General features: G+C 36.0%; 1 protein-coding gene across 13 annotated transcripts in view; it reads left to right on the forward strand.

Moving 5' to 3' along the window:
• Positions 1 to 27170, forward strand: part of RIC8B (RIC8 guanine nucleotide exchange factor B) — a 115323-nt gene that overhangs the window by 58877 nt on the left and 29276 nt on the right. For all 13 annotated transcript variants that reach the window (XR_005202273.1, XR_001828788.2, XR_005202276.1 and 10 more), the window contains 3 exons: positions 10931 to 11159; positions 11918 to 12013; positions 19574 to 19718. Coding sequence is in view for 7 of the 13 variants with exons in the window: in XM_017540887.2 (XP_017396376.1) it covers positions 10931 to 11159; positions 11918 to 12013; positions 19574 to 19718 (470 nt within the window). In the remaining 6 variants the exon portion in view is untranslated. The remainder of the gene's footprint in view (positions 1 to 10930; positions 11160 to 11917; positions 12014 to 19573; positions 19719 to 27170) is intronic.

Below are 27170 nucleotides of genomic sequence, written 5' to 3' on the forward strand. Positions count from 1 at the left end.
TAAACATGGCAGACTTTTTTTCTTTCAGTTTTTTTAATAGTGGTAAAATACAGTTATAAAATTTGCCATCTTTTAAATGTACGATTTAGTGGTTCTATTTATAATGTTGTGCAACCATCACCACCATTCATCTCCATAACTCTTTTCATTTATTCATTAAGATGGGTCCATCTTCTCCACTGCACACAGAGGTGTTTTTCAAAAGCAAATGTCTACTTTAAATCTTGTCATGGCTCCTCTTGGTCTTAAGGATTAAGAGAAAACTTTTTGGCAGCAGGGTTGATGGGAGATAATTGTGTAAGTATTTATGCTCTGTAGAATCATGTGGAAAATGTTTCTCCTGGCCAGTTCCCTCTTTAATCCTGTATATATGATTCTACCAAACCTTTGAATATGTATGTCAAAATTTATTTCCAAGCTCATATTCTATTTCATTTGTCTGTATAGCTTCAGGCCAGTAACACACTGTTCTGGTTACTGTAGCTTTATAGTAAGTTTTGAAATCAGTAAGTGTGAGTCCTCTAGCTTTGTTCTTCCTTTTCAAGATTATTTTGACTATTCAGAGTCTTTGAGATTCCATATGAATTTTAAGGTGGGTTTTTCTATTTCTAAAAAGAATGTCATGGGGATTTTGGTAAGGATTGCATTGAACCTATAGAATGCTTTGGGTTATATTGATATTTTAACAAGACTAAGTCTTCTAATTACACATGGTAGACTTTTAATAAATGTTTGAAAATTGAGTGATTTCACTTCTGTTTATTTAGTGAGCACTACTATGTGTTAGGCACTATGTTGAGTAACAAAGATGAATACAGCACAGTCTCTGTTCTCCATGACTCAATAGGTAAGACAGATTTGTAAGTAAATAAGTAGAGTTCCTTTGATGAGCGCTGTGTTAGACATGAATAAGCTTATATAGTTGTACAGAAAAGGAGAATTTACTTTGTCTAGAGAGATCGAAAAAGGGTTTGGATTGGTTTTGTTGTTATAAAGCTCTTAACTCTTTAAACTGGATCTCTGTAAATGACAGTCATTTAGGTGAACAGATGCTTTCTGAACTATAGCTGAGTACTGTTCTAGGTGCTCTGAGGACTGAACATTACATACCTGGAGGAACATGGAGACTAAATTCCCTGACTGCCCAATTTAGATTAAGACCCCCTACACACACACACACACACACACACACACACACACACACACACACCTTGTCACTGTCTTATCATCTCCTTTTATTTTTTTTTCATGGGGAGAAAAGACATAAATGTTATGAAAGCTAAATAACAATTCAATACAAGAATAGAGAGATAGCACAGAAACTTTTGAGTAGTTTCCCAGTAAATTAATTATTCCAATAATAATTGCTAATAGAATTCAAAGGGCAACATTGCTATGGTCTGGCATGATGAGGAAGGTCTTCCTTGCTCAAATGATACCTGTCCTGGCCTTTTTCAGACCTCTAGTCCCATGATGATTCCTTTTGCTCCTATCTGTAAGTCTTCTTGTAGGTTTACTTTCTTCCATCTCTATTCTAAAACATTTGTTCATCATTTCAACCTTTTTCCACTCCATTACCGTGTCCTGCCAGTCTTAAAACATTCAACCCTAGATTTGTCAGCCCACCTTTCTCCATAGGCTGCTGAGCCCTAAGGGAAAGTTTTACTTAATCTGACAGATGGATCTATCTTCTCCACTGCACACAGAGGTATTTTTCAAAAAGCAGATGTCTATTGGAAGTCTTTTCAGGGCCATTCTCTGAGTTAAGGATTAAGAGAAAAGGTTTTTGATCACTGTGCATGTGTTTATGATATGTAGTCTTGTGTGGAAAATCTGTTTCCCCTGGTCAGTTCTTTCTTTTATCCTGTGTGTATGATTCTACCAAACCTTTGCAACTTTCTGAAGGCCTTCTCCACCCCCTTATCCTCAGCAGATAACATGTTTTTACTTCGTTTTTATTTATGGATATTTAGGGTGGCTTGGCAACATGAGGTGGGTGTTGTGAGATTATGAGAAAACTTAAAGCCTTCAAATACATTTAAGTATGGCCATTGAAGCCTGACATCTGGATTAAGTCTCAACCCTTTCCACAGGACTTCAGGGCAGAATATCATGCTAAAGTGTCAAGAGTCTCTGCCTACAGGTACTGTAAAATGTACCTGTTCTTTCCTATTTTCTGCCAGTCTCAGGAAATTAAGTGGCTCTCTCCCTGCCCAGGGTTAATGCCCACACCTTTTTCTTCTGCCTCTTGAGGCCTTATTTCAGCACTGAACTCCTGTCTTCAGTCTCTCCTTTGGGCTTTATCCCTTAAATATGTGACATGCTGAGATGTATCCCATTTGTGAGGGAAAAAAATCTTCTATCAGGTCTTTATCTCCTCAGAGATATGAGGCTGTTTCTTCCCTTTCTTTGGCAGCTAAGTTTTTTGACAGTGTTTTTTGTGCCATTAGCCTCTAAACATTTTGATCATATTCCTAATCAGTAAAAATTTTTGAATATATCTTTAAATATATTTATTTACATATACCTTTTATGCATATACTGCTAAACTGACATATGAAATAGATCATGAAATTATGCACACACAATAAAAAGGGATAACAAAGATTAATATTTTAAAGGAGACTTTTAAAATTAACCTGCTACTTAAAATTATCAAATTTTAAGTGCTACTTAACCTAACTTTTAAAATTATCAAATAGCAGAGGATTTTCTTGATGTTCTGCACACTTAATATTTAAGTACCTTGTTAAATTTGGTGGCTTTGAACTACCATTAGCTAATAGCTCTGGGCACGTTATATACTTGACATGTTTGGATGTTTTGTCCTCACCAAATCTCATGTTGAAAGGTAACCCCTAGTGTTGGAGATGGGCCTAGTGGGAGGTGTTTGAGTCATGAGGGTGGATCCTCATGAATGCTTGGTGCTGTCCTCGCCATAACAAGTGAGTTCTCACTCTGATCACCCAAGATCTAGTTGTTTAAAGAGCCTAGCACCTTCTCCCTCTCTCTCTTGCTCCTGCTCGTGCTGTGTGATACGCCTACTCACCCTTCGTCTTTCACCATAACCGTAAGCTTCCTGAGGCCCTCACCAGAACCCAAGCAGATACAAGTGCCGTGCTTGTATAACCTACAGAACTGTGAGCCAAATAAACCTTTCTTTGTACATTACCCAGTCTTAGCTATTCCTTCATAGCACTAATACGGTTCTTAAGGCAAGACTCCTTAGTATCGTAGTTGTAAATTCATGTTACAGATATTTCCGGTTTTTCTAAAACTGGCTTCTTGTAGGTTCTGTTTGGATTTTCCTTGTTTTGACTCATGATACGGCATATAAAAGGCTCTGCTGTTTTCTTGTCCTTTGCTTATGCTACTTATTTTCAGTGTTGGTGCCTGTATTATAGGAATTATTTAAAATAGTTTGTTCATTTTATAAGAATTTGTTTAGTTAGAACTTGATAAAATACATAAACCCAGTTAACTGAGCATATGTAAACTGTAATTTGGCCAATGAAGAAACCAAATGAGTGACCAGGAAGGAAGGCCGTTACTGCTACCTTTCTATAACGTGGAATTTCAGCTCTTCTCTCAAAATGCTTTGCATTTGTTTGTGGCATGGGGAGCATTTGATTTATGGTTCAGGTCTGGGTACCAGTGTCAGTTCATTTATAAAATATTAGTAAAGCTGAATTTCTTTTCAACTTGTTAGATAAAAATAATAAAAATAGAACTATTTTCTTTCCATACCCAGTGGATCATCTTATGTACCTTCAGGGTTGCGTCTGCCTCACTTTGTAGATTACTGGTTTGTACTCATCGTTTCTATGGCTTTACTCCCTATTCATTCTTTAGCCCACTGTAATCAGGATTCTACCTATGTCCCACCCCATTTCATACATGCATAAATAGACCTTTCTGGTCTCATTACCTACGAAGACCCCTCCTTTAGAGGCCTTGTCATTTGCCTTGGGTTTAGGAACCTGTTTTCAGTTCCTAAAAGCAGTTTCTCTCATTCCTTCAAATTTTTCCTTTTCCCTTTTACAGTGGAATATGTCTGCTGTTTAGAAGCTCCTTAATAGTTGACATGTACTATGTGCCAGGCAGAATACTTTGCATGCCTTTCTTCATTTAGTACCCACATCAACCTGGTAAGCTTATGCTCCTTTACTTTAGAGGTAGGACAAGGCCTAGAAGAGATTATATAATGTGCCTAAGGCATACTAGAATTCAAACCCAGTGCTTTACAAATTATGCTATGCTGCCTTCCATTAGGAAAAGGAGTTTATTTTAGTTTTATACCTGGCATCTAGCACAAGGCATAGCAAATATTATATTTGTTCAATGAATAAAGTGAGGTTTGAGCTAGTCCTAAAGAATGAAAATGTTCTAGACAGGAGAAAACATGGACAAATAACAGAAATGAGAATATGTCTATAGCACATTTAGAGAACAATGACCTGGTCACTATGGGTTAAAAGATATTTCACTGAGAGTAGCATTCAGGCTTCTTTCCATTCAAAGTTTTCTTGAAGCCTCCCTACCTGGTGCTGCTGTAGTCCTCTCTTGTTCTTTGCAGCAAAACTCATCTAAGTGGTGACTATCTGATTCCTCTACTGTTCTTTTGAATCCAGTTCACTGAGGCTTTTAGCCCCACGACTCCACCAGAATGACTATTCTTAAGGTTACTAGTGACTTCTGTGTGGCTAAATCCAGTAGGTATTTTTCAGTCATCATCTTACTTGATCTGTCAGCATCATTTGACATAGATCATCACTCCATTCTTAGATACCACACTATCTTGGTTTTCTTCTGACTTCACTAATTATAAGTTCTTTTACTCCTCAGGCTCTGAGTGGTAGAGTGCTCCAGGTTCAGCTTTCATAGTCTTTTAATCCACACCCCCTCCTTTACTGATCTAACAGTCTTTTCTCTTTAAATACCATCTACATGCCAATAACTTGTTTATATCTTTGTCTAACCGTGATCTCCCTCCCTGAACTCTAGACTCACGTAGCTAAGTTCCTATTTACATCTCTACTTGGATGTCAACTAGACACCCCAAATATAACATCCAAAATGAAACTCTTGATATTCCCCTAAAAAGCTACTTCTGCAGTGTTTCCCATTTTCAGTTTATGGCACCACCAGCTTTTCGCTTGCTAAGGCTAGAGCTTTGGATTCTCTCACACTCCACACTAGCCTCAGGAAATCCTTCAATATGTATCCAGTGAACCACTTCACTGTTAATACCTTGTTCACTCACCTGAATTACTGCAGTTGCATCCTAACTATTCTCCCTTACCTTTGATGTCCTGCTGACTGTCCTCAATGCAGTAGCCAGAATGACCCTTTTAACCTAAGTTAAGAGGATCTTATCATGCAAAATCCTGCAATGAATGATTTTTCATTTCCGTCAGAATAAAAACTAAAGTTATAATAGCCTACAAGACCAATCTCGTCCTTTCCATTATCAACCTGATGTCATATCCTATTCCTCCTGTGTATGGTGGTTCAGCCACACCAACTTCTTTGCTCTTCTTCAGACGTGCTACTGCTTCTTCCCTAGAGGCTTTGCTTTTACTCTTATTTCTTGCTATAATGCTCCTTCCTCAGTCACATCACTAACTCTCTAATCTCTTCAAGTAATTTAAATGACTCATCTCATGAAGTCCTCCCTAACCATCCTATCTAAAAGTATAACCTATACATACTAGTTTACCCTCCTGGGTTTTTCCCCCAGAGCACTTACCACCTTCTAGCATATTATCTAATTAACTTAAAAAAAAAAAAAAAAAAAAAAAAAATTAAAAAAAAAACATTTTACGGACTTTTCTTCCCATGCCAGAAAATAAGTTCTGTGAGAGTCGAAATTTTCCTTTATAATACCTGTCTGAAACATTGCCTTTCACAAGTAAATAATAAATAATTACTGGATTGAGTTAAATTAAATAAATTTATTTACATCTGAAAATCTTTTGGGGATTTTGTTTGTTTGTTTTTTGAGTCAAAGGGTCTCTGTTGTCCAGGCTGGAGTGCAGTGGCATAATCTTGGCTCACTGAAACCTCTGCCTCCCAAGTTCAGGTGATTCTCCTGCCTCAGCTTCCTGAGTAGCTGGGACCACTGGCACATACCACCACGCCCAGCTAATTTTGTATTTTTAGTAGAGATGGGGTTTTACCATGTCGGCCAAGCTGATCTCTAACTCCTGACCTCAGGTGATCCACCCACCTCAGCCTCCCAAAGTGCTGAGATTACAGGTGGGAGCCACCATACCCAGTCAGGGATCGTTCTTTTCTTTGCCTGAATCATTTCAGATGGTTTTATTGTGGTTTGATTGATATACAAGAAGCTGTACATACTTAATGTATACAACTTGATGAGTTTGGAATTGAGTAAATACCTAAGAGATATCACCGCAATCAAGGCCATAAACTTTGTCATCAGAACAGTTTTGATACTATCAAAAAAAACAGGCATATAGACCAATAGAACAAAAGAAAGAGCCCAGAAATAAACGCACACATATATAGTTATCTTCAACAAGGGTCCCAAGAATATACAATGGGGAAAAAAATAGTCTCCTCAATAAATGATTTTGGGAAGACTGGATTTCCAGACTGGATTTCATTAAAACAATGAAATTGAATCCTTATCTCACATCATACACAAAAATCAACTCAAAATAGATTAAAGACTTAAATATAAAACCTAAAACAATAAAACTCCTGGAAGAACACTTAAATTAGCCAGACATGGTGGCACACACCTGTAGTCCCAGCTGCTCAGGAGGCTTAGGTGGGAGGATCACTTGAACTTGGGAGGTTGAGGCTGCAGTGAACTGTGATCACACTACTGTATTCCAACCTGAGCAACAGACAAGACCATGTCAAAAAAAAAAAAAAGAAGAAGAAGATGGAAACTTAAGAGAAAAAGCTTATGAACATTGGTCTTAGCAGTGATTTCTTGGATATGACACCAAAAGCACAGGCAACAAAAGCAAAGATTGACAAGTGGGATTACATCAAACTAGAAGTCTTATGCACAGCAAAGGAAACAGTCAACAAAATGAAAAGGCAACTTAGAAAATGGGAGAAAGTATTTGCAATCCATACATCTTAAGAGGTTAATATCTAAAACCTATAAAATAACTCTTAATAGCAAAAAAAAAACCACCAATTATCCTGATTTTAAAATGGGCAAAGGACCTGAATAGGCATTTCACCAACGAAGACATACAAATGGACAACAGGTGTCATCACTAATTAATAAGGAAATGCAAATCAAAACTGCAGTATCATCTCACACCTTGTTAGAAGGGTTATTACAGAAAAAAAAAAAACCTCAAAAAACAAAAGATAACTGATGCTAAGGATGTGAAGAAAAGGAAATATTTGTACACCGTTGGTGGGAATGTAAATTAGTATAGCCATTATGGAAAACAATGTAGAGGTTTCTTGAAAGATGAAAAATAGAATTATTTGTTTTAGCAATCCCACTTCTGGGAGTATATCCAAAGGAAATAAAATTACTATTTCAAAGAGATATCGGAATTCTCATCACATGTTCATTACAGCACTGTTCACAATAGCCAAAATATTGAAACAACCTAAATGTCGGTCAGATGAATGGATAAAGAAAAGTGTGTATGTGCACATGCACACACAATAGAATCAGTGGAGTACTATTCAGCCTTTAAAAAAAGAAGGAAATGCCATCACCAGCAGCAACATGGGTGGATCTGGAGGACATTGTGATGATAAGTGAAATAAACCAGACTCAGGACAAATACTCCATGATCCTACTTTTATGAGGAATTTAAAATAGTGAAGCTTGTAGAACAAGAGGAGAATAGTGGTTATCTGTGGCTAGGGAGAGGAGCAAATGGGGAAGTGTCAGTCAAAATATACAATGTTTTAGTTATGCAAGCATAGGTCTGGAGATCTCCTGTGTAACAGAGCCTATACTGTAGTTAGCAATCCTGTATTGCATACTTAGAATGTTACAGGAATTGGTCTTATGTTAAAGGAATGGGTCTTATGTTAAGTGCTCTTGCCACAAAATAAAAATATATATTTCAAAGATTTTGAGGGGTTTGGGTGCAGTGGCTTGTGCCTGTAATTCCAGCACTTTGGGAAGCCAAGGCAGGAAGATCACTTGAGCCCAGGAGTTGAGTCTATCTTGGGCAGCAAAATGAAAACTCATCTCTGCTAAAAATTTAAAAATTAGCAGAGGGGCATGGTGGCGTGTGCCTGTGGTCCCAGCTACTTGGGAGGCTGAGACGGGAGGATCATTTGAGCCCAGGAATTCAAGGCTACAGTGAGCCATGATCACACCACAGCACTCTGACCTGGGCAACAGACTCTATCAAAAAAAATTTTTTTAATGAATAAAGAGGGCAAAAGGAAAATCTTTTGGAGATTTTAAGATTCATTTACATAGAGTTTTCAGCCTTGAAAAAAGATATATAAGCCCCAAATATAAAGAAGATACATTTACAACCAGGAAGATTATTAACAGCTATGGATCTGCATGTGCCATATCATGTTCTTCAGTGTTATTTCATGTTTTTATCCTCCGATTCACCGAGGACAAGATTTTAGATTGCCTTTCCTCTCCTACAACCAACAGGGCTTTAATCAGGGCATTAAGAAGTTCTAAATAGGCCTTGCTTTTGAATCTGCATATCAGGAGGGGCCTGGGAGCATGAGCGGGAGGATGTCATGTCTCGGTGATTAATGATCTCTAGGAAGCTGAAAAGGGGAGTGTAATATACACAGTATTTCTACCCCCTGGAGTAGGAATGCAAACACCATTGTGCAGATCTGTGCATAGTCACTGACTTCCTGGTAGCTGGAGAATTTCATACACTCTTCTACCACAAATAAAACTGTCAGAGAAGTGACAGAGCTCAAAAAGCTGGCCTTCCTTACTTAAAAAGAATAGCTCAAACACAGTGAGCCAGAAAATTAATTTTGTAGTTGTTTGGAAACTGAGTTGCTAAATAAGAAATAAGAAAATGGGAACTTTTCATGAAAAGCCTACAACCTTCAAATATTTGTTGAATCAAACTCTACATTTGGTTTCTTAAATTTACTGAATTCCTTGAAACTGCTTACTTTAAATGAATATAAAGGGGAAACATTCCTTTGTAATGAAATGACCCATCTTAAACTTTTCAATCTGGTCCCTGGTAGAATCAGAGAATCATACAGTCAGTGGACTTAAGAGTCTATTGCCTGATGTTTAGGGAAAAAAATCTTAACATTTCAGAAGGCTTGTATGCAGTTTTTCAAAATAATTCTAAGGTAGAGTTACTTATCCCTCTTTTATTCTCAGTGAACCTGTGGTATTATTTAGTAACAATTTCCAAATGCTTAAGATAGAAGCGAAACATTCTGAACTAAAGATAAACTACAGATGTTTGCAAAAAAAAAATTTTAGAAAGTTTTTTTGGGAAAAAAATTGTATTTCAGCCACCTTTGATTATTTAAAAATAACCCAAGCTAGAGATTTTGTGCATAACACCAGTAGCAGCAGCAGTATTTGGTTTTAGAGAGGACAGTCAAATAACTTGTATTTTACTAGGAACTATTTATTCGTAGGACTTGTTAAATTATTTTTTGCTCTTGGTTCATTTTTTTGATGCCCTATACATTATCACTTTCTGTTCTGCATTGTCTAACATTTTAACTGATTTCTTACCAGTTTTTGTTTTTCCATAATATAAAAAGAAAGAAAATATTCATTCTTGGGGAGGTGGAGTGCAATTCATGATAAAGGAAAGAAAAATTTCTATATTTGTTTTTGTTGTTGTTTGTTTTGCTTTATTTTTTAGGATGTCACTATAATCTAAAGTAGAAGGAACTACTGGTCTAAATTCAGATGGTATCAGATAGATGAAGCTCTAAATTTGGTGTCCAAGTAGTTAGACTTTTAAATTGCATTTGCAGGAGTTTATTTTTAGTCAGGATGTGGTTATTTTTAGATCTGGTTCTCTGTCACTAGGAAATGTAATGCCTGTCTTTCCATTGTTGATCAGGAAGTTCTAAGGTACAGGCATATAAGATCCAGTTAACCTAGAACACCACCAGTCCTTTTATATGAAAGAATATGAAATAATGCATGAAAGAAAATGTTTGTTGAGAATATATCTAATTTTGAAATTGTTAGTGTCGTTTAAATCTTTTGTATATTGAACAACAGAGCAAGGTTTTTTAGGGAATGCCAAAAATACAAGGTTTGGGTTCCCCCTACTGGCGTGAATCCCAGGCTCATCTATTCATTAATATACAGCTGAAAGGCCTTGGGGCCAGAGATTAGAAATAGCTATGTTAACTTCATTTAGGGAGCTGATGATAAGAAAGAGAGAAAAAACTCCATTTCCCTTTTTCTGCATGTCTTACAAAAAATGAGATGATTTTAAAACCGTATTTTCTACATCTAGAAAGAGTAAAAATTAATTCTACAATATTTGGTTTTAATGTTGTTGCTGCTGATAAGCTGCTTATTTGCAGTGCTTCTCAAATGCTTTATGTTGTAATCTAAGGAATAATAAAGCAACAGTGGATCCACAAAAGGATTTAAAACCCCAGGGAAGAAATGCAAAGCTAACATTGTTGTCATAATAAAATTAAAGCGCTGGCATTAAAGCTCACTAATTCCTATTTTAGCATTTCAGAAAGTGACATGACATCATGTGATTGTGTCTGTCTATTTAACATTTGTTTTTTCTAATTTGTACAACATTTGTTTGAAACCATTTTTTATTTTCTATCTCATAGTAAGTGCCAAGTAATATTAATGGCTCATTATGAAAAAGAAAAATTTTAATTGACTCTTAAAAGTCACTTTTAAACTTCTTATTATGTTTGTATTTTAAAGGACTATTCAATCAAATTAAAATATTGTACTTTTTAAATTGCTTTTCAGCAATGCAGTCAACCTTTTAAGCAATGTTCCGGTCTCTTGTTTGGATGTTCTCATTTGTCCATTAACCCATGAAGAAACAGCCCAAGAGGCAACGACTCTAGATGAACTGCCCAGTAATAAAACAGCTGAGAAAGAAACAGTTTTGAAAAATAATACCATGGTATACAATGGTATGAATATGGAAGCCATTCATGTTTTACTCAGTTTTATGGAGAAGAGAATAGACAAGGTAAGGCTGATAAAATGGAAGCCCTGGGAAGATGCTTCCAAAGAATGTAAATGTGCCATACATACACACATCACAGAGCATGATTTTTAAATCTAAGCTTTTTTTTTATAGCTGATTTGTTGCGTAATTGTTTTTACTTTGGAAAGCAGTTTACTACAATATATGATAAATTGCTGAAGCCATGTTAATTTATTTGTTTAATGCTGAAAATTATGTTCATGCAACACCAAAATTATGACTAGTGCTTGAAAACAAAGGAAAATTAATTACTGTTCCATGTTGTTACTTAGTGAGTCCTAGAAATGAAAAATATCCCCCACCAAAACTTGCTGAATACTCTTCATAATACCTAAAAGACATCTTTCCAAAAAAAAAGGACCTGGTCAATTTTCCATTTGTTGTGAGCGGTTTATATTCTCTGGTCTCTCACTCACTTTGTCAGGTATCCATATTAAAAGGCAGCAAGGTAGCATAGGCCAGTCACCAAAACTTTGCTTCATTCAAGCCCATTGGCTGAGCCCATGGGAACCCTAGAAAATGAAGGAACATCCAGGAAGGCCCAAAAAGGCAATAGTAAACATGAAGATAACCGATAAAATGGAAATGTTAAGAAAATAATTTTGAAAATAGTTTGTAAGCTTGAGTAACGTAAGATGTCCCCACCTCAAAAACAAATTAATATGCTCAGTTAAAAGAAGGAAAGTAATACTGTTAGAAACAAAACTAATGTATTTCAAAAACATATTTTTTTTTTATAGGGAAGCAGCTATAGAGAGGGTCTAACTCCAGTTCTTAGTTTATTAACCGAATGTTCCCGAGCCCATCGAAACATCCGAAAATTTCTCAAAGATCAGGTAACTGCTTAATGTGTATTACATCTTAAAATTAGTCTTTTTATATGCATTTTAAACATAGAATTAATTGAATTTCTCACAATGATTTTATCTCAGAAAATCGGAAACTCAGAAAAGTTAGTTTTAATCTTTGAAATCTTCTTAATCAAGAAGTGTGTATTTTTTGAGTCATTCATTCAACAAATGCTACTGAGATCTGCTGTGTGCTGTGTTTTGGGCATTGAACAACAGATGAAGTCTTTCCCCTTGTGGAGTTTATTTCATAGAAAGGGGGACGAAAAGTAAAAAAATATAAAATATAATGGCAGGTGGTTGTTAAGTGTTCTGAAGATAAAGCAGTTTAAGAGAAAGGAGACACTTTAAGGGAACAAGGAAGGACCTCTCTGAGATGACATTTGAACAGAAAAGTGTAAGAGTATCTCTGAGAATATTTGGAAAAGGAATGTACCAGGGAGAACAAGTTCACAACCCCTGAAGCAAGAGGATGCTTTGGTATACTTAAGGAAAAGCCAAAAATCCCAGTGTGCCTAGGCCACAATCTGCAAGGGGAGAGTGGTAGATGAAGAGAGGTAACAAGAGCCAGATATAGCAGGCGTTGTAGGCCTTTCGATTCTCTTCTAAGTGAGATGAGAAGATATTGGAGCATTTTAAGAGGGGAAGTGATGTTACCTTATTTATGCTTAAAGATACTCTGGCTACTATTTGTAGGATGGACTCTAGTGGAGCACAAATGGATGCAAGGAGACAAGTCCAAAAGATAACTGATGTTGAAAGTTTGGAGTAGGATGGTAGTGGTTAGAGTTCATACTTGGGGATATGTTTTAATTGTTTTAGTATGTCTTAAAAGTAGCTCACAAAACTTGCTGATAGATTGGAATGTGGCTTGAAAAAGAAAAAATCAGGGTAATTTTTAAACTTTTAGATTATATTTTAGACTCCAACTGTAAGACTTTGATAGTAACAATAACTGAAATTAGCCTCCTCTAAAATCCCAATTTCAAGCACCTTCTCTTAGTTAGTATCCTCAATCTAACATTCTTTCATCCTCTGAGGATTGACAGTCTATCATTTTTTCCCACCGTTCTTCACTCACTCATACCTTCTCTCCTTACCCAGGCTAGAGTCCACCTGAAGTTCATTTTTATAATCACTCCTTTCCATACATCTCTAACAAGCATCTTGTACTCTCCCTCAGCCATACTCACCTGGCAAAACCTAACAAACTGGCTAACTCCAGCTTTCTACCTACTCTGGGTCTCCAAGCACTTGAATGTGGTAAGAAAATAACACAACCATTTTGACTAGTCTACTTTAAGACCACCAACCCCAACTGGTTCCTTAGCAAACTCCAAGATGACTATTTCACAGCTCCTTTTTCTTCACACCTCCAATGCTTACTGTCCTCTTTTCACTCTCATTTCTTGACTTTGTTTCCTGTTTCACCATGAAATTAAGGAAAAAAAGCTTATCTTTCTACCATTGCATCTGCTGTCAGTCTGCGTCCATACTGCCATATTTCTTGTATTCCCATCTGTCACAATGGATGAATTATTGCTACTTCTGTCTGTGGTCAGCTTTTGTTGTGGATTTCTTTCCCTCTCACCTTCTCATGAGCTTTGCACCTGCATTTGTTCCCCCTCTCTTCTTATAGTAATCATTTTTTAAAAATGTATTAGATCATTTAAGTCAGCACCCAAACACATCTTCCATCTTAAAAACAAAAACACCTTCCCTTATCCCACTTCTCAAGCTGCCTTCCCATTTCTGTGCTCATCTTCATGCCGTGTTCTCAGAAGAGTTTTCTGTACTCTCTCTCTCTATTCTTTTTACTCATTTTTGACTCTCTCTTAAACCCTCTGTATTTAGGCTATATGCTTTCTGCCCCACTGCAAAGGTGTTTATCAGAGTCACCAACTCAACATTACTGAAGCTAATAGTTCTCAAATCTCTTTTTTTAAATTCTCCAATAGAATTTGATGTAAGTATTCCCCCCTCCTTGAAATACTTTCTACACTTGGTTTCTAGGACACAGAAGAGAACCTCTTTGTTGATCTTCCTTGTTTTCCAGACCCTAAATGTTTGAGTACCCTGGGTAATACTGTCTTCTTTTCATATCTGCTCCTTTGGTGATCTCATTCAAGAGTCATGATTTTGAAAATCGTCTATATATGCTGATGACTCCCAAATTTATATCTCTAGCCCTGACCTGTCCCCTAAGCTCTAGACTTAAAACAGTGAACTACCTACTCACCTCCCCACCTTGGATGTGTAGTAGGTATCTCAGGTTTAACATACCTCAAACTAATATCTTAATTTTCATCCCTCCAACCTATTTCCTCCCCTTCTTTCCACATTTCAATACATGGTACCACCATTCACCCAATTGTTCATGTATCATTACATAGAATCTCCCGTAATAAATGAACCAGGTTCATTTTTTCCCCTCTATTTATGGTCAAGATTTAGTAAGCACCTTACTCTGTCTAGAACACACTAACAGGTAGTGGGGATAAGGAGAGATTAGAAAATAGAGACCATCTTTGAGGAATTTGCAGTCTGTTGAAAGAAGAGAGGTACCCTAAAAGCATGAATAATTTAAGCAAGATTGATTGATTAATGAATTAAGGTCATTTTCACATTTGATTATTTTAAGACATTCTCCTTTGACTAGGAGGAGTTGGTGAAGAACAAGAAATGAAAATACTTTTGTTTCTGTATTTTTACTTTTTTTCCATAGGGGATCCAGGTACAACTAAACTGTTTGGATTTTGCTATCTCTAAACAGAATAGCCCCTCAAAAAACTTATTCATTAAATAGCTTATTTAGATGAAGGCCTTGGGCCACATACTGTGTTGTTATAAAAGATTATGTGACTCAATGTCTGTCTGCAAGAAACATTACGGTATAGGTAAGGAGATGAAACATGACAGGTAAAAAGATAACTAAAGATACAAGGCATACTGCAGAAATCAACTTTCCTTCTGAAGAGGATGCACTGTCGACTGTTGTGATGAAGAAAGGCAGAACTTAAAGTGCAGATGGTTAACTCTGATGATAATATAAGTGGAACCATGGCTCATTGTTATACCCTGTAGTGAACACCTGTTTAAATCCAACTCATGCATACCCAAAGGAAATTGGTCTTGAATATTCTGTATTTGGGAGGTAGAAAAGAAAACAAGTAGTAGAAATTACTGATCCAGGTTGTATTATTCTGGAGAGGCTTATAGAAGCAATGAGTATTTGGGGGATTTGAAAGAGAAACTGGACAAGATTTCTCAAAGAAAAAAATTGTTGGAGGTAGTATGCTGGGGGGAAATACGTATGCAGTTTGTCTGGGAGTGGTATATAACAATAACAACAAAATTTTGTTAAAAATTTGTTTTAAGGAACCAAAAACGTAGCTAACAAAATTTTTACATGATAGCCTTTGTTCATAATTCTGCACTCTAGGTGCTATAGACATATACTACATGAAATCATTTGTTACATGTTTCATTCTTTTAGAATGGGAGATGTACTAAGTATGGTTCAATAATGATTCACAGTAATAAGGATTAATTCTGCAGTTACTTTGTACCTAGCATTTTGCTCTACCCAGCCAGAGACTGAAATATGTATTCCATAAACACTTTGGATAAGTTACTTAATTTTCTGAGATTTAGTTTCCATTTTTGTTTATAGCTGTGTCTCCTGTGCCTCTGATATCTCCTCATACATGGTAGGTACTTGATATAGAAAGAGAGAGAGAGAAGAAAGTCATTCGAGTGATTAAATAAAATTATATAAACATAAAGGGCCTGGCATGTAATAGGTGCACAGTTAAGTTCTTATTTGACTTTGTGTCTGCCCTCATAGCACAGTGCCTAGCTTATATAATAGAAGGCACTTAATATAAGCTACTTAAATTAAATTTTCCTTGAAGGAAAAATGAATTAATTTAAGTAGCTTATATGGCAGGTGTTCATTAAACACCTGTAATATGCTAGACACTGGGAAGAGAACAGTAAAGAAAACAGATCTCTGCCCCAGTGGAACCTGGTCTTGTGGAAGATGGCAAATGAGTAAACAGATAATTACATGCTATGTCTGGTGGTGATAAGTGCTATGAGGAAGATTATGGCAGAGTAAGGAGGTGGAGGTATACAAAACAAGAGTGCTAAAGGTTAGTGATATAGAATGGTCAGGGAATATCTCCTATAAGTTTGGGCAAATACCTGAAGGAAGTAAGGAGAGTGTCAGGCAAGTTTCTAGAAAGAGAGTTTCTGGGCAAAGGGAGAAGCAAATGCAGAAGAACTGAGGCAGGAAAGTATTTGGCTTGTTTAAGAAGGTCCATGGAGGTCTGTGTATCTGTAACAGCATAAGCAGGGAGAATAGTAGAAATGAAGTCAGAGAAGTAGCAGGAAGCCAGATTATATGGAATCCTGTAAGCTGTAAGGACCTTGCCTTTTACTCTGAGATGAGAAGCCGTGGGAACAGGAGAACTTTGAGGAGTGGTGTGATCTGACGTTCAAAGGATCATCCTAGCTGCTATGTAGAGAATAAATTATAGAGTGACGAGGATGGAAGCAGGGACCGCTTACAAGGCTGTGGTATTAGTCCAGAAAGAAATATTGGTACCTTGGATTTGGTAATACTGGAGGAGGTGGTGAGAAGTGGTTGGATTGTGAGTATATTTCAGAGGTGGAGCTGACATAATATGCTGATGGATGGATATGAAAGAGGGGAGTCAAGGATATTTCCAAGGTTTTTGTACTAAGCAATTGGGAGAATGGACTTACCATTTAATGAGATGGAAAACTGCATAAGGAACAGGTTTGGTGGGAATATCAAGAGTCCTGTTTAGGACCTGCTAAATTTTAGAGGTCTGTAAAAGTCTTGAGGTCAGAAACAAATAATAGAATAGTGGTTACCAGGGGCTGTGGAGAAGATGGGAAGTTATTGTTCAATGGGTATAAAATTTCAATAATGTAAAATTATTAAGTTCAAATGATCTTCTGTACAACATTGTACATATAGCATGATGGTTACCAGAGCCTGGGAAGTACAGTAGGGGAGTAAAGGAAGAAGGAGGAGTGGGGATGGCTAACGGGTACAAAAATGTAGTTCAATAGAATGAATAAGATGTAGTATTTGATAGCACAACAGGGTGACATCAACAATAATTTATTGCACATTTTAAAAACAACTAAAAGAGTATAATTGGATTGTTTGTAACACAAAGAAATTGTAAATGGTAGATACCTCATTTACCCTGATGTGATTATTATTCATGGTATGCCTGTATCAAAATATCTCATATACCCCGTAAATATATAACCTACTGTGTACCCACAAAAATTTAAAAAGTTTTTTTTCTACTTCTTTTTTTTTTTTCTTTTTTTCCTTTGGTAGAAACAGGATCTCGCTATGTTGCCCAGGCTGGTCTCAAGCTCCTGGTATCAAGAGATCCTCCTGCATTAGTCTCCAAACTGCTGGAATTGTAGGTGTGAGCTACCATGCCTGGCCAAAAATTAAAAATTAATAAAATAAAATACAAAAAAACCCCAACAGTACTGTATGGTACACATAAAAATTTAAGAAAGTTAGAAAAAAGAAACAGAATCAAGCATGGGTCCCATCAAGAGTTAACTGAATCAGAGTCTACATTTTAACAAGATCCACAGGTGTGCATTGACTGGAATACACATTCCAGTTGAAAGTCACTAGCCTGAAAAGCACTAGTTAACAGGATGACTTCACAACACTTTAATTTGCTTTATAATCAGTATGTAAGTGTAAGTAAGGTGGTGGCAGTATATTTAATATTATACTAGGTTGAATATCCTCTATATAGATCTATCATATATATAATTATCTTAAAAAATGAAAATTAGTCAATTTTAATGTAATTTCTGCCCTTATTTAAATCTGTTGATTCCCATCACTCTTTGTAAAATCCTGTCATTTCAGTGATTTAAAAAAAAAGTTTGGAGGTCAGGGAAGAAATCAGCATTGGAGATATAATTTAGGGCAGAGGTCTTCAACCCCAGGGCCTGCTCCATGGCTTTTTAGGAACTGGGCTGCACAGCAGGAGGTGACCAGCAGGTGAGCATTACTGACTCAGCTCTGCCTCCTGCCAGAGCAGCTGGAGCATTAGATTCTCATAGGAGCACAAACCCTGTTGCAAACTGTGCATGCAAGGGATCTAGGTTGCGTGCGCCTTATGAGAATCCAACTAATGCCTGATGATCTGAGATGGAACAGTTTCATCTTGAAACCCCCACCCAAGCCCCAGTCTGTGGAAAAATTGTCTTCCATGATACCAGCCCAGTCCCTGGTGCCAAAAGGTTGGGGACTGCTATTTAGGGAGTCATCAGGGTGCAGAGACTATATAAAGCCATAAAACTGGATGAGATCACAAATTGAGTGAGTAAAAATAATGAAGTTGCCTACAAACTTGAAGTTGCCTACGAATTCAACCCTTGAATATTCCAACATTAACAAAAGAGGAATAGAAAAGAGAATTGACAAAACAGCCTGAGACAAAGCAACCAATGAGATAGGAAGAGAACCAGGAGAAAGGTGTGTGGTTGGAGAAAGGGGTGAGTGAGTAAGCAAACTAACAGAAAAACTGAGCAAGTTTCATAACCCCTCTGGGGAGCAGTCTATTTGCCATCACTTTTAATAGCAAAACCACAATTACTTTTGCACCAGCCTAATACAAAACAGGGATGAGAGTGATGTTCCTAACTCCTTTGCAGGGTTACTGTGAGGATTATAAATGATGTATATATATCATCTATTACAGCAACTAATGCATAGAAAGTGCTCAAAAATTAATAGCCATTTTTATTATAAAATTAAACAGCTAGAAAACATAAGTACAGTTTTCTTAATTAAATAAAGGTTGAGTGTCCCTAATCTAGAAGTCCAGAATGTTCCAAAATCTGCAACTTTTTGAGCACTAACGTGATGCTCAAAGGAAATGGTCATTTTGGAGCATTTTTTATTTCAGATTCTAGGATTAAGGATGCTTAATCTCTAATTATATGTAACATAAATATTTCAAAATTTCCCCAAAACAGAAATCTGAAGCACTTCTGGTCCCAAGAGTTTTGGATAAGGTATACTCTACTATACTAGAAATGTTGGAGGTACCTATACTAGAAATGTTGGAAGACTCAAGAGAAGGTAAAAATCAGTATGACTCAGGGTATTAGGGAGGTCTTCATGGAAGAAAGACCCGACTTAGACTTCAAAATGGATTTTCTTAGAGGCAAATTGAGGCATTCCAGGTGCCGAGATGAACAAAAACTCAGAAATTCATTTGATGATAGCATGATGGTACAGTGAAGAGATGTTTCTGATAAAATGAAACCTCATTACAGGCATAAAATCACTTGAGGTCTGTTTTTTGTTTAGTTTTATTTTATTTGGAAGCTAACCTTTTTTTTTTTTTTTTTTGCTCCTACAATACAAACCCCAGTAGACATTACAAGACTGGCCAGTTGCATTGTACCATCCTCACTCACTCTAGTAACCTCGATTGATGATGGTTTTTGCATTTGTGCCATCAGGTTTTACCACCGTTGAGGGATGTGACAAATCGACCTGAAGTTGGCTCAACTGTGAGAAATAAGCTGGTGCGCCTCATGACACATGTTGACCTTGGAGTCAAGCAAATTGCTGCTGAATTCCTTTTTGTCCTTTGCAAAGAGAGAGGTAGGTTAAACTCTCTTTGCCTCTGCCTTTTATCTTTCAGAGGGAATTTGAGAAATTTAGTTGATAGTGTTAGTCCTGGTCATCTCATTCCATTCTTTCCAAAGCTTACTGTATGTTCTATTAGAGAGGCTGAGGAGTTAATAAAAATTAATAATCAAAAGCATTTTTATAAGCTTCTGAATTCATTGAGAAATACAAAGATGGATACATTATGTTTAAACACACTCATGTTTAAACTTTGCCTTCTGTATCCTTAACCCAGACTTCATCTTAATGGGGCAAGACTTACAGCCATTATGAAAAGTTGCTTCAGCAATTCAGGGGCTACTATTTTAATAAGGAGGCACAGGTCTGGGCTGGTTCCTCTATTTAATTCCTCTTGGAATTAAAGCTATAGGAGTTCTGGTTTCTTTACTAAGTTTTCCAATCAGTAGTTATTGAATATGAGCTATATAATATACTGAATAGAAATTTTAAAAATGCGTAATACCCTTGAGACAAAGGTAAGATAGTGGTAGAGAGAAATTTTTAAATAACTGTACTACAGTGTAATAAATGCTACTCTGTAGGTATATGTAAAGTGATCTAGATCCAACAATGAAAGATATTTTCTAAAATTATATGGATTTTTTACTCTACAAAATGAAAATTCTCTAAACAAGGAACTTTGATTATTCAGTTATTCTCACTTATTTTTTCTTCTTCTACTTGATAAATATGCTAGTATAAAATCCCATCTAAGTAGATCTGTATTCTACTTTTTTTAAACTACCCCAGTTTTGTAAGATAGATAATTGGAAGATGGAAAAGTTCACTCCTTTTAAAATCTTAAGTCAATTGTTATTCTTAAACTTCATTTCTGACATTTGATCCACTTAAGTCCACATTAAGATGGTGTGTTAATAACCTAATTTGATGATTATCATAATGGTGATTATTAATTGAGAGATATCAAGTGCTTGACATTCTATGTATAATCTCATTTAATTCTCATAATGATCCCCTAAGGTGAATATTATTATTTCAATTTCATAAATGAAGCAACCTGCCACTTTAGAGCCTTTCAGTGACATGTCACATAGTTGCTTAGGTCAAGAGCCCTATCTTTTCATTCTGCCATATTTCCTCTCATAATAATTATATTAGCTACTATTATAGACTAGCATCTGTTTTTTTTTTAGACCATTTGCTGCTGTTTAATGACTGAAAAAAGATTGATTTAGCATCTTGGAATTAAGTGGTTAGCATAGTACCTTGCATATAGTTATCTGAATACTGGCTAAATTGAATTGTTTTCTTGAGATCAGAAATAATCTATTTTTTAAAGTTTAATTATAAATGTATATGCATAAATAACCACACATATGTGTATCTATTCATTTTAATAGGTTTGTCAAAATATATACCAAAATATTATTTGTTGTTAACTCTGAATAGTAAGAGTACTGGTGATGTTTTTTAGCGGTCTGTATAATTTTTCTATAATGAACATACATTTTTGTATACCTTTAAAAAGCTTTAAAATGGGGGAAAATATAGTTTATTCTGTAATTACATATCTAAGTGTATAAATAAATATACAAATCTAAATACATAATTACATATCTATTTCTAAATATAATAACCTTACCAATGAGTGAGTGTCATAGCAGATATGGTATATTGCATTTATAAGTGAATTTTATTAACTTTTTAAGTTTGAAATGGTTGGTTTTGTTCCTCTTTGTACTCAGTATTTAGCTTCATAGTCCTAACTTTGAGCCCAAAGCTAACTTACATTAGCAAATAATATTTTTTTAATTTGACCTCAATAATTCTGCATTATAATCATTTTTTTCCTTCCAATTTGATTATAAGTTTAGTAAATGTATTATTCTGAAATAGGCATTCATTCAACAAATGTTTTTGAGCTAGACACTGGGATTACATAGGTATATAAGATAAACAATGTTTCTGCCCACATATTTTTTACTTTTTTATTTAAGGGTCACAGACTCAAATGCTTACAACAGCCAGGCTGGTAATAAAAGTAAGTCAAGTGGGCTAGATGTAAGATGATAAATGAAATCTGAGGCTTGGCTCATTGTTGGGGAGGCAGTTGGGGTGGAGAGACAAAGGGACTATGGGAGATTGTAAAAAGGATATTGCTACTATTTAGCTCCAACTGATTGTTACCATGAAGGAACATGTGGCCAGTATTAGCAAATGTTCCTTCCATGTTTTCAAGAGAAGCTATAACACTGGATTTTTACATAAAATGTCTGTTTTTAAATGTAGTCAACTAGTTCAAATTTAAAACCTTCTGGACAGAAAAAAAGAAATGTCTGCAGTCTATCTTCAACTTAAAAGTGATCAGATTTTGGAATTTGGGTTTGGAAGTAGACTATTAAAATAAAATTCAAATAATTTATCAGAGTGTCTCAACTGTCCTCTTAAGGATTTGCCAAGTAAGTTTGAAAGTGAAGGCACCTTGATCAGGACTCATAGGTCTCACTGAGGTTGAAGGCCCAAAAAGAAAAAAAACAAAAAATAAAAAGAGAAGACTCATAGGTCAGACCACTAAGTAGAAAGATAGCAAGCAGCAGTTATAATGAGTTAGGAACACAGAGACTGCATTAAGAAAGAGGTAAGAGAGAAAGGACAAAATTGTATGAAAGACTAGGCACAGAAAGAACCATTCAAGGGTCTTAAATACCCATCAGTGGCAGGCCCAACTGTATCCCCAGCACATAGTGGCCCACAGGTTAATTTGTACTTGTGCCATTAACTTGTTCAGTTGAGCCTTGACATAACTATTTTTATCTCCCTGCAAATTGTGTATTTTCTACTAGGGGCCTAAAAATAGGCCTTACATTGTTTCATTAAAAGAAGATGATTTGTAAAATAATCTCCTGCCTTGGTCCGGGTTCCCCCACCTTTTAACATATTCATTAATTCTCAGTATGTGGTAGACTTTGTGGTATAGGAGCTGAATTACAAAAAATTAGGCTTGAATTCCCTTAGCACATAACCCCACACCAATAAATTTGCTGTAATACCCACTTCAGTCTCAGGAATGAGTGTCTCTTTAGCTTAAAGTTCAACAGTCTGTCTTTCCTGTTGATCATTTCTCTTACTGTGTTTGCAGAAGCCTTGTTCCATCAGTTATTACCCTTTATTCTTTTGTTCTTTGAACTTGCCCTGAGTGCTTTCCCCAGTCTGTAGGTAGATTTATATCTGTCACTGTCCTTCGCTTCTTAAGATCTTGAAAAACTTAGTCCTCAGCTAGCTGCAATTCAGGCTTTTCCACGACCATTCCCTCCCCCCAAATACCACGGAAAATGCTCTTAGTAAGGTCACAAATTACCTGATTTTCAAAAGCAATGAGTATTTTTTAGTCTTTGTCTTATTATGTCTCTCATATCAGTTGATGCTATTGTCCACTTTATTTGTTTCTGTACTACCACACACTCCTAGATGTCCTTTGACCTCTCTTCTTTTTTTTCAGTCTGATTTGCTAGCTCCTGTCCTTGTTCACATTTAATTGCTGTTGTTCCCTAAAGTTATCTCCTGGTCCCCATTCTCACTTCACATTGCTTCCTGAGTAATCTCATCCTCTCCCTTGGCTCCTGTTGCTGAAGAGATTCCCAAATCTATGTATCTTCAGCCCCAACCTTTCTTCTGAACCCTAGTCGTATTTATCCACTTGCTTACTGAGTTTTATCCACTTTATCCACCTGAGTTTCTCACTGGTACCTCAGACTCATGTCTAAAGTTGGATTTATGATCTTTGTTCCCATGACCTTCAACCTTTTTGTTATCCTTCTATCACTTTCTCTGCAAAAAGCATTGTCTGTCTAGTTCGTAAAGCCAGAAACTTGAGGTACCCTAGATTCCTTCTTTAAGGAATTCCTTCTTAAGAAGTCATAACAAACACATCTATAGATTTTACCTCCTATTAAATATCTTTTACTTATTTCTCTCTTTCTATTCCATACCACCATCTTAGTACAGGCCCTTAAAATTATTTTAACTATTAATAAGCTATTAAAATGGCTCATCTCTCTGTTTCTAGTCAGATTTTCTTCAGTTTGTCTTCCACATGGCTAACAGAGGGATTGTTATAAAATACAAATATAATCTTGGCATTCCCCCTATATAAAACTTTAAGCGATTCTCTGTTACCTGCATGATAAAATCCAAATATTACCTCCACAGAATTTCTGTGTAGTGTATTTTAAATCCACTCTCCTGTTAATAAATTCTTTATTCTTGCCTGATTATACTGCACCATTTCTTGGCATATCTCCATGGCTTGGCAGATGCTGTTCCTATTGTGAGGAATGCTTTTCCTCATCTTTGTTACTTAGGCAACCTTTACTTATCCTTGAAGACCATTTAAGCATCATCTCTGTGAAGATTTCTCTGACCATCCCAGGCAGAGTTCATCATTTTTTCCTTTGTGCCATTTTTCCTTCTCTGTTATTAATACTTTCGACATTTGCTATGTTGTAACTCTTTATTTATTGAACTTACATTCTAGACACTGAGTTTCCTTTAGGTCAGAGATCATGTCTTACTCATCTTTGGATCCCCAGTGCTTAACAGATAGCAGGTGCCCCATAAATGTTTAATTAAAGAGCAAATGTTTGTGCTCTCTATAAATTCAGGCTGGCGAATACACTGTCCCATTTGAAGGAGTAATTTCAGTACACTGTGATAAGTGCCCTAAGAGAGAAGTGTGCCAGATACTATGGCAACCTGGAAGAGGGAATGGTTGGCCAGTGTGGGGAGGAGATCAAAGAAAGTCTTTACAGAAGAGGACAGAGAAATAGGAAATAGCCTTGAATGTACAGAAAAGAGTAAGATGTGAGGAATCTTGAGGAGAAAAAATTTGGAAAAGACGACAGAGGCCAGAAAATGGGTTCTTTAGGCCTTGTTTTGGAATTTGAGCCTAGTTTTTAGTGGAAGACACTAGAGATTTTATCCAGGAAGGTTGTAAAATCCTATTTTTGCTTTACAAAGATATTTTGGACAGTTGTATGGGATAAGAAATGGAGAAGTGTGAGACTGGAAATAAGGATAGTAAGAGGAAGCTACTAGTTCAGTCTTCTGAAAGTTATAGCATTTGACTAGAAGGAAAAGGATTTTCACAGAGAAGGGGGAAATGGTCCCTGGGTAGAATCTAGTTCTTGACATTCTTTGTTCTTGGTAAAAGAGCAAAAACTTTTTGCTTTTATTTTAGAGTCTGGTAGAACCCACATTTGTGTAACTGTCTGTGTTTTTACCAGTGCAGTTCTGACTTTGCACAGTGCTGCTGTGGTTGGTTTTCTCTGTTCATAGTGCTCTCTAGCATCCTGATAAAATAGTGGTGAAATGCTTCTCGCAACTTTTCGACTAAATGCTGAATTGTTTCATTTAGGCAGCATTTTCATATAACTGTATGGATAATTACTATGCAAAGAACAAATACATTTATATGTTTCCTTTTTTTTTTTTAAAGAACCACCCAGAAAATCTTTTGTTTGCCCTAGCAGCTTACCTTAACATCCAAGTGCAGTCAGTTTTCCTTTTACTACTTTCCCAATATCAAGTAGGATATTATATGGTGTAGTTGAAAATAGACTTAAAAGGTAGCTAGAAACACTGCTTCAGTGCTTCTCACTGTGAGGATTTTGTATTTCATTTGTCTCACCTTCTCTACCCCCAATTTTTGGGTATTTTATCCTGTTAACAGAAGTTCATGTGATTTTAAAACTGTTGGCTATATCCTTTATCTACTTTGAAGGCAAACTATGTCTTAAGTCATCTTTGTAACCTACACTGCCTGTCACAGAGTTAGCACATAATGTTCCAGCTAAAGAGGAGTTGACTTGATTTTCATAAAATTGCCAGGGTTTTTTACTACTAACTGGCTTCCAGAGAGATTTTCTACATAAGAGAACAGTTATTTAGTATTTTGTTTACTTCTATTTAACCTGTTTTGGCTTTTCATAACCTTTGCATTTTTAAACTCTCTTAATCTTTTGCCATTTTGTGACTTTTTAAATTATTGTTGTTTTGTCTTTAAGTATATTCATTTAAACATTGATTCATATCTCAATTTAACGTTTCCTAATTGTAATGAATATTTCTTTTCTGGATCCACTAAACCATCTCGTTTGTTAAAAATAAGCTTTATCAGTAATGCTTACAATGATAGTATCACCTACTGTCTGTCAGGTACTTTGTGTGGGTTTAGATCTGTGATCCTTTGCCTTCAGTGGCTTTGTGTCTGACAATGTCATTAAGAAAATGTCTGACCTTCATGAATGTTAATACCTGTATACACTGAACACTCATTCCTTCTGCTAGTACTTGTTAAGGATTCTTTCTTTTATCTAAAGCACTAGCACTGATGGCAAGATGGAGCGTATCAGATTTATTCAGCAGGCTTACCCCACCCTCATTCAGTAATTCTAATAGGATTCTATCCAGCATCCACTGAGAATTATTGCAGAGAGACCACAGTTACCAATAGGTTTTAAGACTGAAAATGGCTAGTTTCAGCATCATTTAATGTGCTCATATTATTAGCCCATGTTTCTTTTAGCACAAATTTCACCAGTTTGCTATATTCTTTGAAATCAGGGCTTCCTTTTATTTATCCCCATACCACCTATTTTTAGTGTCATGAGAGGGACCCTCTAGTTCAGGTATTTGAAAATGTAACTGTCAACTCTATCCTAGAATATATTTATCCTGTCCATGTCCTCCATGATTTTATACTCTGATCATATATACCCAGTTTTCTTACCTATTTTCCCTTCTACCAACCCTTTCAGTTCCCTAAAGCCTTTTTAATTGCCTTTTTCTGAATCTTCTCCAGCTCTGTTTTGTCTTTTTTGAGGTAAGTGATCTGAATTACAGATGTAGATTTTAATATGGCTTTATACATGGATATGATTGTGTGTTATGTTTCCTGCAGTTGCCTTTTAGATGACATTTTATCAACATTCTGTTAAAAGCCTTAAGTAAATTTTCCCAATTCTTAACTTTTGATTGAATATTCTAATGTTTACCTTGAAAAAGTACCTGAAGAAAATGAAATACTGCTAAACAAAGCTGCCAGTTATTGCTGAGTATCTTCCTTAAAGATGTTTAGAAATTACACTTGCAAAAGTTGTGTGTGTTGGCTGATCTTAGAGAGACGTCACTTCTTCCTGTTGGCAGGATAATACTTACAGAGAACCTCAACCAAACTTTCATTAAGCTGCTTCTTTTTTCTTTTCTTTAAACTAAGATAATTCTAAAATCATTTTGCCCACTCTTCTCAGAGAAAAAGAATGAATGTTTACGTTGTGGCAGATACTTTTCATACTTTGCATATATTAACTTGTGAGGTAGATAGTTACTATTCTATTTCTACAGATTAGAAAACTAAGATAAAGCTGCAAAATATCTTACCCAAGTCAGCCAGCTAGTAATTGATAG

Source organism: Cebus imitator, unplaced genomic scaffold (genome assembly GCF_001604975.1).
Source record: "Cebus imitator isolate Cc_AM_T3 unplaced genomic scaffold, Cebus_imitator-1.0 Scaffold8, whole genome shotgun sequence".
In the NCBI taxonomy this organism is placed as follows: Eukaryota; Metazoa; Chordata; class Mammalia; order Primates; family Cebidae; genus Cebus; species Cebus imitator.